We start from the raw sequence: 17,141 nt of genomic DNA, 5'->3' as shown, positions 1-17,141 counted from the left end.
GACAATTATGATCACATTTGAGAAAACAATTAAACTATGTTGGGAGATATGAAGATCATTTGGTTACGGGTTTTGCTGATGTTTGTTTCACCAGTGACCACACAGTGTCGCTGTGGTTATAGTTACATGTCTCTCTTTTACTTTTCATACGATATTGTCTTGTGTCCATTGTAGGGTTCTTTCACGGTGCAGCGCTATCTCTCTTCCCTTTTCTTCGTTATTAGATATCTCTTTCCTATTTGGTTGTGCTATTCTCTCTTATCAAATAAATTATAATCATAATTATTAGGCTATATTAATAATAGTAACATATATAAAAAAGATACAGAACAAAATTAAAGGTGCAAAAACATGATAACCATCCAACATCATGCTAACTTTTTATTATTATTATTTATGCCAAAATCAACTTAGGCTACATTATACTAACTACACCGATTTAGGCTTACAATAAGAGCAACATAAATAAAAAATAATACAAAAGCTAGAAAAATAATTATATTAGGCTAAACATTAAACTTCGTTTTTGACATTTTATTTATTTATTTATTTATTTTGTGCCCATTGTGGACATATTTATTGTCTACCAAAAGAGCTGATTCTCACCTTAAAATGTGCAGTTTTGTATATACCAAGAGCAAACTGAATATAAGAGTTTGAGTTGCAATAAATAAAAATATTAGAAATTTTATTCAGATTTCCCCCCTGAGAGGAACATAACTAGGTAGGTTCCACATGTTTTGGCAAACAACTTAACAAAAAAAAAAGTTCAATCGTCACAGAGCTTTTTCCATCTATATTTAACATAAAGTGTGCAGTCACAAAAGTAACATTTAAGATTTCAGTGTAACAACCATTATCTTGTCACATGTTCCGCCCTCACGTAATCTACGTCACAGACGTCCAGCTGGCGGGAGTGTAGTGTAGTGCACAGCAGCCCTTCAAACACTATCACGCGTCTATACCCAGAGTATCGTTCTTTTAAAGTTTGTTTCGTTTAAATAATCATTTTATTTGTGGAAATGATTGGACAGAAAAGTATCACCTCGTTTTTTTCGCCAGTATCCAAAAAAAGAAATCTGAATGAGATACCTACATGCCTAGGGGATGCAACAGAACATGTGAGTAAAATAGGCTTTATTCTGACGTGACTGGATATGCCTACACATTTCGCTGGAATTATGAATGAAAGTGGCTGTGTTTTATTTATCAGTTGAACATGTTGTCATTTATTTAGCAAAATAGAATAGTCTCTAAATGAAACCTCGCTATTTTATCATTCCCGCTAAAATTTACACATTTCCGGAAGTAGTTTTACGTCACTTGCCTAAACAAACTACTAGTGTAGAGTGCGGATTATTTCAAACAACTTAGTGCGAAAATGTGTTGAGTCCGTGAAAACGAAATAATTTAACGGCCATTTCACGTCTGTTAGTTTAACTTGGTTGTATTTAAGTTAACTTAGATTCTTGAATTATGACCACGAATGCAGCACGTGGTAAATCGCTAAATATTATCGTATCATTTGCATGTAATTTACGCTATAAATTGTCCATCACAACTCCGATGCATTTTGAGAAAACATCCTATAAGCAATGTTTTCCATAGCTTGCCTTAGGTTTTTAAATGTACAAATGTCAGGTATTTTTGTCAAACGAACACTGAGTTCAACCAAATATATTAAAATATTGTCCCAGGAGAAAAAACTAAAGTTGGAGCGCGACGATGTTACATCCCCACTGAGTCCTGAGCAACTTGAACGGATATCCAAAAACAAGAAGGCGGCTCTGGAAAGGCTCGCTGCAAACCAAGCTGAACCAAACGGGATTGGAGAGAGCTGGATGAAAGCGCTCAGCGCAGAATTCGGAAAGCCCTACTTTAAATTAGTAAGTAACTATCTAACACATGAAGAACTGATTTAATTTCCAACTTTCTGAAATGAAGAGTAATACAATAGTGTTTAACTTTCACAGTTAATGTCTTTTGTTGCTGAGGAGAGGCAAAAACACACCATCTATCCACCTGAAAATGAAGTTTTTACCTGGACACAAACATGTGACATAAAAGATGTAAGTTGGGTGTCATGTTCATATGTTAGGCAGGTCAAAATGATTGGTTGTTTTCTGGCCTATTATCCCTGACCACAAAGCCAATAGCTCTTAATTTATTTTTATTTTTTTGACCGATTATTTTACAATTAAGATGGTTGTTCAGGAGCATAACTTGCACACAATGCTTGTGTTCTTACTTTTACTTGTAAAGACCCCATGATATAAAGTTTTGTTATTTTTTTATGTTTATTAGCATATTAGAAAATGTCTGTAAGATGTTTATGATTTAGAATGTATGTAAAAACTAAAAAGAATAAATCAGCTTAACAATTCCAAATGACATGCTTAAAGGGTTAGTTCGCCCAAAAATGAAAATTATGTCATTAATAACTATTATGCTGTTCCAAACATGTAAGACCTCCTTTTATCTTCGGAACACAGTTTAAGATATTTTCGATTTAGTCCCAGAGCTCTCAGTCCCTCCATTGAAGCTGTGTGTACGGTATTGAGAATGACAAGTTGTCGTCATAGCACAAAGCCCCTCCCTCGATATCACAGTATCCGCCACATTGGAAGGATACCGGCGGCGAAATAGGATTGTTTACATGTGTTGTTAAGAGGAGGTTCTCGCAATTCTGCACTGTTTTACCATGCCTGGAAGTTACTGCTGCGTTAAAAACTGCTGCAGTACCTCACACGATACATATGGAAAACATAGGAACGATGGAATACAGTTTTTTTTAGGTTACACCAAGCGCAAAACAGCGGTATTTGGAGAAGCTCTCAAGCATACAAAATATCGACCCATACGAGCTCCCTGCAGCAGCACAGAGACCTGGACCATTTACCTCCATGCACACATATGGACATTGGGAATTATATATTTTTTTGGTTTACGTTACTACACAATGCAGGAGTTTAAAAGTCACAAGTCTTTGGAAAGTTACGAGGCTTTCTGCTGTGGCTGGGTCCATTTACAGCAGGTGAAGAAAACAGTGTTGTACTGGCCAAAGTAAGTTTATTCAGATGCGTTTTAGCATATTGTAATTACATTGCATTTAGAATGCACTTCTTGACCAAAATGGCAAAGTAATTAACTGCGAATGAACACTAGATTGTAACGAGATGTTCAATGTATACGAACGTTTCCAACATATTTTGATGTAGGCTAAAGCTGTGTATGTTTAGTTATAATTTGATTTTAACCCAATGACACATACTGTCCCAGGTTTTTTTTGTTGGGGGCTGCAAAGTGGACAAACCAGTTCTGGGTTAGCTAGGGTAGTTAAATGTGTGATTGCGAGATGTAAATGTCCGGGTTAGATTAAGCCATTAACAGCGTGAATGCAAAGTGACTTACATCATAAACAATATAATTCCCAATGTCCATATGTGTGCACTGAGGTAAATTGTTTAGGTCTCTGTGCCGCTGCAGGGAGCTGCCTGAGAGCTTCTCCAAACACCGCTGTTTTGCGCTTGGTGTGAGCTTGTTCCTGTAAGGTCCCCTTTCTTTCGCCTTATGTTTTTGCATTGCTTTACTTTCTTTTCTTTCGCGTATTCGTAGATCCGTCTCGATCTGTTCCGCTGACAAAATAAATGCGCAAAAATGAATGCGCTCTGAAATGTTTAGTCGCGCCTCTGTGAAGTTCTGAAGGCATTTCCCCTGGCAACAGATAGCATATCCTTCCATCAGGGCCGACTGGCTCAGACCCCTCCCATATCAACCCAAATCGGCACGTGACTCCTCATTCTCAATACTGTCCATTTCCAGAAAGGTAAGAAAAACATCATCAAAGTATTCCATGTGACATCAGAGGGTCGCTTAGAATTTTTTGAAGCATCGAAAATGCATTTTGGTCCAAAAATAGCAAAAACAACGACTTTATTCAGCATTGTCTTCTCTTCCATGTCTGTTGTGAGAGTTCAAATCAAAGCAGTCTGGATATCCGGTTCATGAACGAATCATTCAGTTCACCAAATCAAACTGAATCATTTTAAACGGTTCGCATCTCTAATACGCATTAATCCACAAATGACTTAAGCTGTTAACTTTTTTAATGTGGCTGACACTCCCTCTGAGTACAAACAAACAAATATCCCGGAGTAATTCATGTACTCAAACAGTACATTGACTGAACTGCTGTGAAGAGAGAACTGAAGATGAACGCCGAGCCGAGCCAGATAACGAACAAAACATTGACTCGTTCACGAGTCAAGAACTGTTTCTGTCAGATGCGTCCGATTCGTGAACCGAGGAGCTGATGATACTGCGCATGTGTGATTCAGCATGAAGCAGACCGACACACAGAGCGTCTGAACTGAACTGATTCTTTTGGTGATTGATTCTGAACTGATTCTATGCTAGTGTTATGAGCGCGGTTGAACCGAAGGCTTGAATCAAGGGCAGTCATCGCAAATTACGCCATTACGTTGAGCGCAAAAGAACCTGTGAACTATTTTCTTCAACCGGTTTATTGAATCGAACTGTCCGAAAGAACTACTGGTGATCCAAACAACGATGCAACCGGTTCTTCACTCGTGAGCGAGTCAGTCTATTGGGGCTGGCTCGGCTCGGTGTTCATCTTCACAGCAGTTCAGTCAGTGTACTGTTTGAGTGGATGCGTTACTCCGGGATATTGGTTTGTTTGAACTCAGAGGGAGTGTCAGCCACATTAAAAAAAAAAGTTAACATCTTAAGTCATTTGTGGATTAATGGGTATTAGAGATGCGAACCGTTTAAAACGATTCAGTTCGATTTGGTGAACTGAATGATTAGTTCATGAACCGGATATCCAGACTGCTTTGATTTGAACTCTCTCTCACAACAGACACGGACGAGAAGAAAATGCTGAATAAAGTCGTCGTTTTTGCTATTTTTGGACCAAAATGTATTTTCGATGCTTCAAAAAATTCCAACGGACCCTCTGATGTCACATGGACTACTTTGATGATGTTTTTCTTACCTTTCTGGACATGGACAGTATACCGTACACACAGCTTCAATGGAGGGACTGAGAGCTCTCGGGCTAAATCTAAAATATCTTAAACTGTGTTCCGAAGATAAAGGGAGGTCTTACATGTTTGGAACAGCATAAGGGTGAGTTATTAATGACATAATTTTCATTTTTGGGTGAACTAACCCTTTAAGGTGATAGGTCACCCTAAAATGGAATGGAATTATTTGCTTACTCTCATATTGTTTCAAACCTGCACTGACTTTTGAGAAACATAAAAGAAGATCTGCTGAAGAGAGTAATACAGGTTTGGAACAACTTAAAGGTATAGTTTACCCCCAAAATGAAAATTGTCATGAATTACTCCCCTTCATGTTGTTCCACTCTCACCCTCAAGACCTTCGTTCATCTTCGGAACACAAATTAAGATATTTTTGATGAAATCTGAGAGCTCTCTTAACCCTCCCATAGACAGCAACACAACTGAAATGTTCCCAGTCCCAGAAACATAGCAAGGATATTGGGAAAACAGCCCATGGGACATCAGTGGCTCAACTTCAATTTGTGAAGCTACAAAAAAACTAAAATAACTTTAACAATTCTTCTCCCCCAGTTACCCTCTTCGGCCATTTTGGAGAGTACCATGACACTTGTGCTCACTTTCCTCAGAACACAATCAACACAATTCAGTGTTGTTTACTTTCAGGAAAAAACAAAAGCATGCTGAATGTAAACAACGCTGATTACAAAGAATTGTTGAATAAATTATTTTTGTTTTTCGTAGTTTTGCAAAGTTGATGTTGAGCCACTGATGTCCTTGCTATGTTTCAGGGACTGAGACCATTGCAGTTGCGTTGGTGTCTATGCAGGCTCTGAGAGCTCTCCGATTTTATAAAAAATATATTAATTTGTGTTCTGAAGATTTACAAAGGTCTTACAGGTTTGGAATGACATGATGAGTAAATAATGACAATTTAAATTTTTGGGTGAACTTACTCTTTAAGGGTGAGTGGATTACATCAGGATTTTCTGATTGGGTGAACTATCAATTTAACAGACATCTTGGAGGTTTGATGTTTGGGTCTGTATACAAGTGTAGTCCTTAACATTGATGGGTCATTATTAAAAGATATATCCATTCAAAAATGACAGTTAGGAACCAATCAAATTAATCAGTTATGAAACAAATTCAGCTATAACGCAGCTCTACAGAAGTCAGTGGTGTCATTAACTCGGTTGAATTCTGATTATGTTCTCATCCGATAGTGTGTAGTCAAACTGTTATATTTAGAAATATTCCATTCCGGATACTCTATAGAGAGTTGCCTTGAGTATTTTATTTTATTAACAAATGGTACAAAATTATGTTCAAAACATGCCAAGGTGTTTGCTCTTTAAATACTCCATGGTTTTCTAAGAATATAATAATGTTTTCCTTGTGATGGTAGGTTAAGGTTGTGATTCTTGGCCAGGATCCTTATCATGGACCTAACCAGGCTCATGGGCTTTGTTTCAGCGTGCAGAGACCTGTGCCGCCTCCACCAAGGTATTGCCCTGCAGTCATCAAGTAAAGTCAGGGTTTATTTTTATAGTGCTTTTCACAATACCCACAATTTCAAAGCAGCTTTACAGACTGGAGTACCTTATTTTGATATGTTTCAAATACTAATTTCATACAATAAATGTTTTCTTTGGTTCATGGGTGCAAAATTTAGTTAACTGGAGGACCAAAGCCCAAAGTTTTCAAGTCAAGTCACCTTTATTTATATAGCGCTTTAAACAAAACAGATTGTCAAAGCAGCTGAAAAACATTAATTAGGAAAACAGTGTGTCAATAATCCAAAATAACCGTTCAAGGCAGTTCATCATTTAATTCAGTGATGTCATCATCCAGCTCAGTTCAGTTCAAATATTATCTCTGCTATCATTTGCAATCAAGTCAACGATATCCAAAAGATTTGTCCAAAGGTGTCCAGTCCTGCTCCTGGAAGCCTAGAATTTAAGTTTGATCTAATGCACATTCGACTGAAACGTTTAGTAATTCTGAAGACCTTGATTAGCTGGTTCTTCAGTGTTTAATTAGGTTTGTAGGTAAACTCTAAAGAACCGTGTCCCTGCTGAATCAGGTTAGGACGCCCTGATTTATATATATATATATATATATATATATGTATATATGTGTGTGTGTGTGTGTATGTGTGTATGTATATTTGTAATTGTTTCTGCCTTTGTTTTGGCTGCATGGTAGCGGGCTTTGTTCTGAATGCACATTATTTCATGAAACGTTTGCTTATTCCTCATTTCATTTATTTAGACAAATAACTGACCAGCAAAAAATGCTTTAAAATTAAGATACAAATTATACCAAACAAAATTTGTTACAAAGAAAAGAATTTAAAAAACAAAACATATGAAGTGGTCAAAAAAAGATGTCTGACCCACTTTCCTTCTATCTATCTATCTATCTATCTATCTATCTATCTATCTATCTATCTATATATATATATATATATATATATATATATATATATATATATATATATATATATATATATATATATATATATATATATATATATAATTATTATTGTTGGATAAATATTTAGACTGTTTTATTCAAACATTTATAGACATTTTTGAATTTAGATACAGAAAATGCAAACTTTGACTGTTGAATATTGAAAGCAAATGAACAAAAAAAAAAAACATTTGGATCTCCATTTCTGCCATTCAGATCAACTGTTCCTGCTCACCTCCAGACTGGATGTCTTCTCTCCACTTTGCCTAATGGCAGATTCAGTTATAAGATCTGTCAGCATTAATATTTGTAAATTAATATACATTTTTTGGGGGGGTCAAATTGAAACACTGTGTCCTAACCAGACTTGACACAATAAAAAATCTTTTCCATGTAGTTTTTTTTTTTTTGGTCCCAACCACCCATGACAGTGACACTGGATTCTGTTTTAGAAACTGTATTATTAAAACGATACAACAGCTAAAACGACACAAACTATGACAGTGATAATCTCAGGTGCTTTATTCAATGTTAAAATGTATCCCGCAAGCCACCTATTGAGAAGCCCTTGTCTAAATATACTGTTAGCATTGGTTAGCTATGTTACTGTATTGTTGGGATAAACAATTAATTGTCTTTTGAGTTCCAGATTTACAGATGAGGTGGATGTAGGTTTTTAGGTTTTATAAAAACCATGAGGAGTAAGGCTGGATCTAGAAGGACCTGGTGTCCTTGGGATAAAACCTCCAGCTTGAGAAAGGCAATCAAAGACAGATTCCTGTCAAGCATAACACTCAGGTTCTTAAGTGTAGAAAACAATGAAAGTAATGACAACCACTGAGTGACAAATTATATTCTAGCATCTTACGTTTACAGGCCTTTGTCCTGCTAATCATATCTCTTGTCTTTTAAAAGTCACTGAGCATAAAAGCACAAGAATAGGGGCTAGATGATTGTTAGTTTTTTGTTACAATAATTTTATGACACTTTTTCTGTTCACAGCTTGGTGAACATCTTTAAAGAACTGGCTTCAGACATTGAAGGATTTGAGCAACCTGGTCACGGAGATCTTACAGGATGGGCAAAGCAAGGTGTGCATCCTCTACTTTCTCCTCTTCACGGAGCACATGTTAAAGGGATAGTTCACCCAAAAATGGAAATTCTGTCATTAATTAGGCCTACTCACCCTCTTGACTTTACGAACCTCTAAGACCTTCATTAATCTTTTTTTTAATTATTGAACAAAGTAAATATCAGATTAACAAAAAAGGAGTCCCAAAAACAGAAATATCTGATTAATCGTCCATATCTCTGTTTATAACACAACCAAAGCCAACGACTGATGCATTTGTACTGCATTCTAAAAAGCCCCATTATCAGCACCATAGTAGAAAATGAAAGTCTATCAGTGCTGACTGACCTGGATTTGCACGGAATGGAACACGTTCGGCCCGATAGTGGAAAAGCAGCTTATAAATTGCCCATGGGTGGACGTCATGATTCAGTTCATCTAGAAGAGAAGGCAAAAATGCCAAAGACCCCAGATGTGGGAACACTTTAAAGGTGGTTTCACACTAGCACTTTTGTTGCCCACCCGGGTTCGATTGACATTAGATTGGATGATTTGAACACTGTCATCCGAACTCCGGTGCGCACCCACGAACCATACCCGAGTCCGCTTAAAAACGGTAGTCTGGTTTACAGTTCATGTGAACTCTGGTAGGGTTTGCTGCTGATGTGAACCGCTATTAATGACGTTTTATTTGATTAAAATGTGTGTTTGTTTCACTCACTTTCCGTGACTGACATGCTGCAAGCAGAGAGCTGTATGTCTCATTTCCGTTATGTACCAAAGCTTTGTAAACAAAACAAACAGTTAAAAAATGTAAATACATAAAAGTGCAGAGAGTAATGATATGAATTTGCCGCCTTCTCCTGCGCCACCATTACTAAACAACAGGGTAAACAGCTGCTGGCTTGATGACGCAAGCGAACAGCTATGAACACAGTCCTGCAGGGGGAGGAGGGGATCAATCAAACTCTGGTTCGGACCAGGCAAGCAAACCAAGTGTCAAAGCACCCTAAATTGCATGAGGACAAGACAAAGGCAATACAACATCACATTGAGAGAAAAATCACCTATGTTCTGTAACTTGTACGCCTATAGTCAGGGGTGCACATAAGTGGTCCGCATGCACGACCAAAATAAAAAATTTATATAAATATGTTCTGACAGCGCATTTGCGTACCGACATGGTTGGCAGCTGTTAATCACAAACTGTACTATATAAGTTTTATTTTCAACCTGAAAGCATAAATCTAGGCTGTCATGCCGTTTTCAAAGCACAATGCAAAACTGTGACATTCATCCACTGACACTCTTTAATCAGCAGCAGTGGTAAATCCGGAAGCGCGGATACTTAATTGCCGGCAACCTGCCAAAATTAAAGCCTGCTGATTTTAAGTTTGAATATGATGAAAATGCTTTTATTTATTTTTAGACACTTTTATCCAAATCGACTTAAAATTGGGGAATACATAAAGCGATACTTCTTAAAGAAGCAAACAAAGAAAGTAGTAGTAAATATTAGCATTTTATTTTTAAGTTTACTATAAAATACCATATTTTCCGCACTATAAGGCGCACTGGATTATAAGGCGCATAGAATAGAAGATAATGCAGTCAAACGGTTGACTGGGTTTTCGTTATGCATCCACTAGATGGAGCTGTGCTAAAGGGAATGTCAACATTTTGACAGCGCGCCTTGATCCATATATAAGGCGCTCCGGATTATAAGGTGCACTGACGTTGTTTGAGAAAATTAAAGGCTTTTAAGTGTGCCTTATAGTGCGGAAAATACTGTAAATGTGCCTTTAAAAAATATTTAAATATATGTCCTCTTTGTTACAGTAATTTACACATGAAAAAAAAAAAAACTGCACCTAATTTAATTGGAAAATACTTGCAATACGGCAGCCATAAAAAAAATAAAATAAAAAAATATACAGTAGCCCAGCCTAATGATAATTTGTCTATATTAAAAGTCAAGCTGTTCTGTAGGGTTTTCTGTAGATTCCTGCCTTTTTATTAGAGAGAGAAATATGTTCAGCCCCTCCCTCCGAAGCTTCCAATATTCGGTGTTGATTACTATCGAAGCTTCGAAGCTCAAAAAGTGGTATTTAGATCAGCCCCAATTCATTTGCATGACCAGTTGTTCTTTTTGCAATTCATCTAGTTGACAGTGGACTTCAATTTATCCATTATCCAGCAGTTTGTCTCTGGCAGTGTTGTTTTTTTTTTTTTTTTTTTTTTTTTTTTTTTGTAAGTCAGTGGATAGACAGATGTCTGATCCAGCCATCATTTTTAAAGTGAGGACACAAAATGGCATCTCTCCCTAAATGAAATGTTATCAGGTGCTGAAACTTTAGCAAATCATGTGAAAATGTTGGCCAGTCCCATTCAAATCCAGAACTTGCATTTAAATTAATGTATGCTTATTCTGAAGACATGTCCTGTGTCCTTTTTATTATTATTTTTTTTGTTTATTTTATTTATTTTGCTCATAGGTATAGAAGCAAATTTTCTTGAGCATGTAAATGTGACATTTCTTCATGAATGTCTTTTGTAGGAGTTCTGTTGCTGAACGCTGTGCTGACTGTGCGTGCACACCAGGCCAACTCTCACAAAGACAAGGGGTGGGAGACTTTCACTGACGCTGTGATACACTGGCTCAGCACTAACATGCAGGGTCTTATTTTTATTCTCTGGGGCTCTTATGCGCAAAAGAAGGGGGCTGCCATTGACAAGGTATGTTGTGTGATTCTGTGTTTATAACTGAAATCATTTCCAGCTTAAATATACGAACATATTTCAATATATCCAATAAATATTTTTATATATATATATTTTTTTTTTTTGATTGTTGTCTTATAGAAACGACACAATGTTCTGCAAACAGTCCACCCTTCGCCACTGTCTGCTCACCGTGGCTTCTTTGGATGTAAACATTTCTCAAAGACCAATGAACTGCTGAAGAAATCAGGAAAGAAGCCCATTGACTGGAAAGCTTTGTGATGGCTTCCATTTGCGATTGTAGGTGGAATGTTGTCTTGCCCTGTTTAAAAGTTACCTTTGTTTATATTCATTTCCTGCAAAAATGACCCATACCTTCGTTCTGAATACATATATATTCTTTTTCAAGAGAAGTGTTTGGTTTATTTGACTAAAGTTCTGTCCATTTTTCCATATTTTCCTTTTAGATGTTATTGTTGTTGTTTTAAAAGTACAACACTAAAAGTGAATGTTTGTAATGCTTGTTAACACAATAAACTATTTTTCTACACAATGTTATGTGCACTTTGCGTTGATGTTATAATTTTAACTAGGATGGGAAATCTCAGGAAAATCTTAGGTTAAAAGCTTTGGATGGATAATAGAAAAGCAAACTCAGCAAACAGGTATTAATAATGTTATTATTAGTATTTGCCAGTATCTCCACCTTGGTTTTTCTTAATGCCTTCTGTGGATCTCCAGTACCGGTAATTAAAACTATAAAGGATTGACAAAATCAAGTTCCTAAAGCGATAGTAGTGCAACAGCATCTTCAGAGTTAATATTTCCACTTTTTACAAATGTTTACAAATGGTTCCAAAGATCCAGTAACTGGAAGAAAAGCTGCAGCTACAAACCCGATTCCAACAAAGTTGGGACACTGTACAAATTGTGAGTAAAAAAAGTAATGGAATAAGTCTCGTAAACTTATAATTTATTCACAATAGAATATAGATGGCATCAAATGTTGAAAATGAGACCTTTTGAAATATGCCAAATATTGGCTCATTTTGGATTTCATGAGAGCTACACATTCCAAAAAAGTTGGGACAGGTAGCAGTAAGAGGCCGGAAAAGTTAAATGTACATATAAGGAACAGCTGGAGAACCAATTTGCAACTTATTAGATCAATTGGCTACATGATTGGGTATTTAAAAAAAGCCTCTCAGAGTGGCACTGCCTCTCAGAAGTCAAGATGGGCAGAGGATCACCAATTCCCCTAATGCTGTAGCAAAAAATAGATCAGAAAGGAGTTTTTCAGAGAAAAATTGCAAAGAGTTGGAAGTTATCATCATCTACAGTGCATAATATCATCCAAAGATTCAGAGAATCTGGAACAATCTCAAGGCCAGAAAACCATACTGGATGCTCCCAATCTTTGTGGCAAAGTGGAAAACTGTCTTGTGGTCAATGAAAATGTCAAGTTATTTTTGGAAAACTGGGACGCCATGTCATCTGGACTAAAGAGGACAATGAAAAAACCCAAATTGTTATCAGCACTCAGTTCAGAAAGGCTGCATCTCTGATGGTATGGGGTTGCATGAGTGTGTGTGGCATGGGCATCTTAAACATCTGGAAAGGCACCATCAATGCTAAAAGGTATATCCAAGTTCTAGAACAAAATATGCTCCCATCCAGACATCGTCTCTTTCAGGGAAGACCTTGCATTTTCCAGCATAACAATGCCAGACCACATACTGCATCAATTACAAGTAGAAGAAGGCTGAGCAGAAGAAGGATGCAGGTACTGAAATATGGAGCCAGAAGAGTCTCAATAAAGATAAATGCACACACTACAGTCACATATGCACACATAGGATTCATACATGCACACACATAATTCATAAATACACACACAGGATACACAAATGCACACAAAATTCACAAATGCACACACAAAATTTAAAAAGCACAGAAGATTCACAAATGCATACAAAATTCAGAAATACACACACAATTTAGAAATGCAAACAACATTTACAAATGCACTCAAGATTCACAAATGCACAGGACAAGATTCAGAAATGTATTTCTGATGCACACACATATATCTTGATTTACAAACTGCTGGCGGTCTGTGAACTTCACTGCATTTGTGTGTGAATTTTGCAATAATAACCAACTGCAGAACCGCAGAACCATTACGTCATAACAGTCTGAGGACGACAGCGCCAGACCGACTGTTTGAGAGCGGAAGTGGGCGGGGTAGCAGCCCGATGCCGGAAGTTCATGTTTAGACGTGTTTGTTTAGACTAGACAGTAAAAGGTTTTTAGACAGTAAAAGATAAACATTAAAAGGTTTTTAGACAGTAAAAGATAGACAATAAAAGGTTTAACTATGGCGGAGCACACAGTAGAACAAGGAAAAGAAGAAGAGAAAGAAGTAAAAAGAAGTTATATATTTGATAGATGCAACATACTTAACATTATAACGTTACGCTTATACAAGACAGCTCTGTACTGATATATACATATTTTTTTAAAGGAATAATTTTGTAAGTTAGGCTAATATTTAGCAATATCACAGTATCACTTTGTTGGGTTACATATTCATGGTTTGTGATTTAATTTGTTGTTGGCGTTGTATTTTACAGCATTTGTTAAATTTTCTGACCATGAGAATTGCATTAATTGTATTTTATTTCACCTATAGAAGCACATATCGATTCAGAGAGGGTCAGCGCCTTGTTTCTACCATGAGGAAGCAGGTGGAACTGATGTTGTGATGGAGGACAGTACCCCGGCTGCTTCAATGGTTACAACAGGTGGTGAGTGTTTTCATTCATGGGTTAAATGGTGGTAACATACTTTAGAAACTGTGTGGTGTATTTTATTCTGTGTATAATTTATGTCTTCACTGCAGCAGGAATGGTTTGTGACATTAAACAGTTGTCTGCCAGTAGAAGTTGTTGGGATTTCCAGCCAAGTGATTGGCAGTCGTCATTGGTAAAATTGTTTGTTTTTATCACACTTTTATTAACACATTTTATGTTTACTGAATGTAATTCTGGTCTCTTTATCTTAATCTGTGGTAAAAGCTTAACCAGATTTTGAGTAAAAATGACAGAGATGAGACAATTGCTCAAGTTGGAAGCATTAAACTGCAGCAGAAAGATTTCTTGACCTTGGGCCTCAATGCAGCGCTTGAGGCAACAGTAAGTGGACAAATAATGATTTTTAAAATAGAAAAATTTACCATACAGCTAATATATTTTTTGTTAGTAATTAACTAATGTTATTATATAACTAATATATAATATATTTAAAAACAGATTGCAAACAGCTGTCTTGATGTGATCGTCATGGTGGCTAAGGAAAAGGTATTTTTGCCTACAACTGTATAACTCATGATCACCTGGAGACGTAATTGTGTTTTGTAATGGATGTGCAAATGAATGTTATGCTTAGGCAACAGATGTGTTTGCAGCAAATTCCTTGTAGTTACCTGGCTACCACCACTTGAATTGGACCCATTTTTATCATTTCCAGTAAGTCCATCAATTTGTATTTTATCTAAAACTGGAACAGTTATAAATTCAGTTACAACAAATGAATGGATCTTATGTTCACCCAAGGATAACATAGGATCCAAGGATTACATTCTGCTCCCTGCTTGGATGCCAGGACACTGAATGCTATGTGTATGTTGTTCCCTTCATTTTTGGGTGAACTAACTCTTTAAGATTATATGGTGATATTAGGATTCAATATACTAACAACTGTATTTCACAGGTTCTGAAGCCTAAAAACAAGGCTATGTATTTTTTTGATTCAACTCACCCCTACGGGATTGGTGATGTAAAATATGTGACTGTCTTCAGGTTGCATTACATATATAAATATTATGTTCAGAGTTCGCAGTTCAAGGTTTGCTGTTCAAAGTTCGTTGTTCGAAAGTTTGCTCTTCATTGATGTTCACTGCTGATTATTCTGTGCATGATGTTCATTTGCATGATGATCTGCATGCTGCATGTTTTTGTATTCTAAATTTTAAATGTTGTTTTTGCAATTCAGTCAGGGGTAATTTTTTTTTTTTTTTTTTTTGCTTTTGAGTAAATATACTTTGCTTTTTTTGTCCAATTTTTCTGGTTATAATATATTAAAATATTTCTGTTTGATTTTGTTGCAGTAAATTGACAAACAGAATCGCTCCAGGACCATGGAAGCTGATCAAGAACAAGGTTAGTTTTATTAGGCTTTCAAAAAACATAAGCTACTTATATAGATTGTGTTTTTATATGTTTGTCACATCCTTTACAGGGATAACTTAATGATAATTGCATTGTTTTAGAATGTTCCACAACAGCTGACTGGCTCTGTGGACTGTGGGATCTTCATGCTGATGGTGAGGGAAAAAAGGGAAAGTAAAAAAAAAAAAGTTAGATAAATCATAAGAATGAAACCGTTATATGGTTGCCTGAACTTGACTGAATTCCTTTTTGGGGGGGAATTTCAGTATGCTCTGCACATGGTCTTTGAGGCACCCTTTGATTTTACAGCTATAAGTCTTTGTTAAAAATATATATTTTAACTAGATTATATAATCCATTAAGTTGACCTGTTAACACTTTCTCCCCTTATGCAAGTCGGATTTTCCTCTTATTCGAAAATGGTGGTGCCTTATTCTCATGGAGAATTTTGCCATTGAAAGGTAACTCTCCTGCTTTCTCAAGTTTTTCTCTGTCTATAAATTTACTTAAAAATGTATTTGTTACAGGAAACATGCTGCCGTTGATGTGCAGGAGCCACCTAAAGCACAAGAAGACACCGAAACCGGCGACATGGTATGTTTTTATTGTCTCAAACGGGCACATGAAAGAGCATAATTTCAAAACATTACTTTACATGCATCCTGATTAAACCACAATGTATTGTTGAGGACACTTCCAATCTCCCCAGGGACAACAGATGGAAATGAGCTAGCAGCCAAATGTGGTGCATCTCTTCTCTTGTGAGAATAATTCTTTTAAATGAATTAATTATTTCATTATTTTTTTGAACTCTTCTCTCATGAAGGAACCACAGATGGTCAAAGACCTCAGGACCGCAGTTGGATGGCTGCGGGACAACTGCCACTCCTTCAGAGGTTCTGTGCAAGAGCCGTCATATCTGGACCTAAAGAAGGAAGACCAGGAAGAGGCCCTTCTTAAACTTGATCGGGCGGAAAGAAAAGATGATCTGGAACTGGCCAAAAAGCCTTTCATGTTTCAGTTCCAGTTTCAACAGGACATGGAAGTTTTTCTTTTCGAATGTCACGACGAAAGGCACCTCAGAATAAACTCCATGTTTATGGAGTTTTAATTTGTTATTTATTTTTCTCTTGAGAATTATTGATGTAAAATTTGTGCCTGTATAACTTTTATAAGATTTATTTTCTTTGGTTTAATTTGTTTTATATAATTTATTTATCTAGTTTGATTTTGTAATTTTATTTAATTAGAAAACAGCTAGTGTGTGATTTTATTTAAAACTCATTTTATTTAAATTAATGTTTTTTTTTTTTGTTTTCAGTCCATTATATTATTGTGTATGGTGGTCTATGTTGTTTGAGTATTTAAAGTTATTTTCAACTGAATAAAATGTTCAAACTCTCAAGCTCTGTTTTCATTGGATTATTTATTTTTAATTTTATGCTTTGTCTAATGTATAATATTGTTAATCAGTCTTAAATATACATTTTCAAATAAATCGTTTAAAACAAAGTCTTAATAATAACAACATTGTTTTAAACTTTAAAAGTTCCAAAACACGGAAGTAGCGTAATTCCTTGCCCCGCCCACTTCCGC

At 36.2% G+C, this 17,141-nt stretch overlaps 2 protein-coding genes across 18 annotated transcripts; both read left to right on the top strand.

The window, feature by feature from the left end:
* Nucleotides 1-870: 870 nt before the first annotated feature.
* On the top strand, nt 871-11,869 carry LOC127957093 (uracil-DNA glycosylase). Of its 3 annotated transcripts, none has more exons than XM_052555471.1 (7): nt 871-1,121; nt 1,698-1,886; nt 1,974-2,069; nt 6,454-6,572; nt 8,526-8,614; nt 11,153-11,331; nt 11,458-11,869. In XM_052555471.1, the coding sequence occupies exons 1-7, from the start codon at nt 1,023-1,025 to the stop codon at nt 11,596-11,598; spliced, it is 912 nt and encodes a 303-aa protein (XP_052411431.1). In that variant the 5' UTR covers nt 871-1,022; the 3' UTR covers nt 11,599-11,869. The 3 variants fall into 3 exon arrangements, with proteins under 3 accessions (XP_052411431.1, XP_052411433.1, XP_052411432.1); XM_052555473.1 differs by having other exon boundaries at nt 872-1,121; nt 6,454-6,551; XM_052555472.1 differs by lacking the exon at nt 871-1,121 and having other exon boundaries at nt 1,340-1,886; nt 6,454-6,551.
* Nucleotides 11,870-13,488: 1,619 nt separating this feature from the next.
* Nucleotides 13,489-16,871, top strand: LOC127957089 (structural maintenance of chromosomes protein 5-like). 15 transcript variants are annotated; one of them, XR_008153703.1, is made up of 12 exons: nt 13,499-13,738; nt 14,009-14,123; nt 14,219-14,301; nt 14,394-14,510; nt 14,628-14,675; nt 14,764-14,843; nt 14,931-15,020; nt 15,485-15,536; nt 15,616-15,700; nt 15,942-16,006; nt 16,073-16,139; nt 16,372-16,867. XR_008153703.1 is itself a non-coding variant. In XM_052555464.1 (10 exons), exons 6-10 carry the CDS (start codon nt 15,515-15,517, stop codon nt 16,654-16,656), a joined length of 489 nt encoding a protein of 162 aa, XP_052411424.1. In that variant the 5' UTR covers nt 13,548-13,738; nt 14,009-14,123; nt 14,219-14,301; nt 14,394-14,510; nt 14,628-14,675; nt 15,485-15,514; the 3' UTR covers nt 16,657-16,859. The 15 variants fall into 15 exon arrangements, 3 of the variants coding, with proteins under 3 accessions (XP_052411424.1, XP_052411422.1, XP_052411423.1); XR_008153699.1 differs by having other exon boundaries at nt 13,504-13,738; nt 15,647-15,700; nt 16,372-16,866; XR_008153700.1 differs by having other exon boundaries at nt 13,505-13,738; nt 14,931-14,996; nt 15,647-15,700; nt 16,372-16,866.
* The last annotated feature ends 270 nt before the right edge of the window (nt 16,872-17,141 follow it).

The sequence above is a fragment of the Carassius gibelio genome, chromosome B5 (assembly GCF_023724105.1).
Source record: "Carassius gibelio isolate Cgi1373 ecotype wild population from Czech Republic chromosome B5, carGib1.2-hapl.c, whole genome shotgun sequence".
Taxonomy (NCBI): domain Eukaryota; kingdom Metazoa; phylum Chordata; class Actinopteri; order Cypriniformes; family Cyprinidae; genus Carassius; species Carassius gibelio.
This window is presented reverse-complemented; position numbering and strand designations above follow the sequence as displayed.

Coding starts and splice junctions, on each gene's coding strand:
- LOC127957093 (XM_052555471.1), top strand. CDS start 1,023: ATGATTGGACAGAAAAGTATCACCTCGTTTTTTTCGCCAGTATCCAAA. Junction 1,887..1,973: donor GAAAGCCCTACTTTAAATTA/GTAAGTAACTAT, acceptor TAACTTTCACAG/TTAATGTCTTTTGTTGCTGA. Junction 11,332..11,457: donor AGGGGGCTGCCATTGACAAG/GTATGTTGTGTG, acceptor GTTGTCTTATAG/AAACGACACAATGTTCTGCA.
- LOC127957089 (XM_052555464.1), top strand. CDS start 15,515: ATGGAAGCTGATCAAGAACAAG. Junction 15,537..15,646: donor GGAAGCTGATCAAGAACAAG/GTTAGTTTTATT, acceptor GCATTGTTTTAG/AATGTTCCACAACAGCTGAC. Junction 15,701..15,945: donor GTGGGATCTTCATGCTGATG/GTGAGGGAAAAA, acceptor TATGCAAGTCGG/ATTTTCCTCTTATTCGAAAA.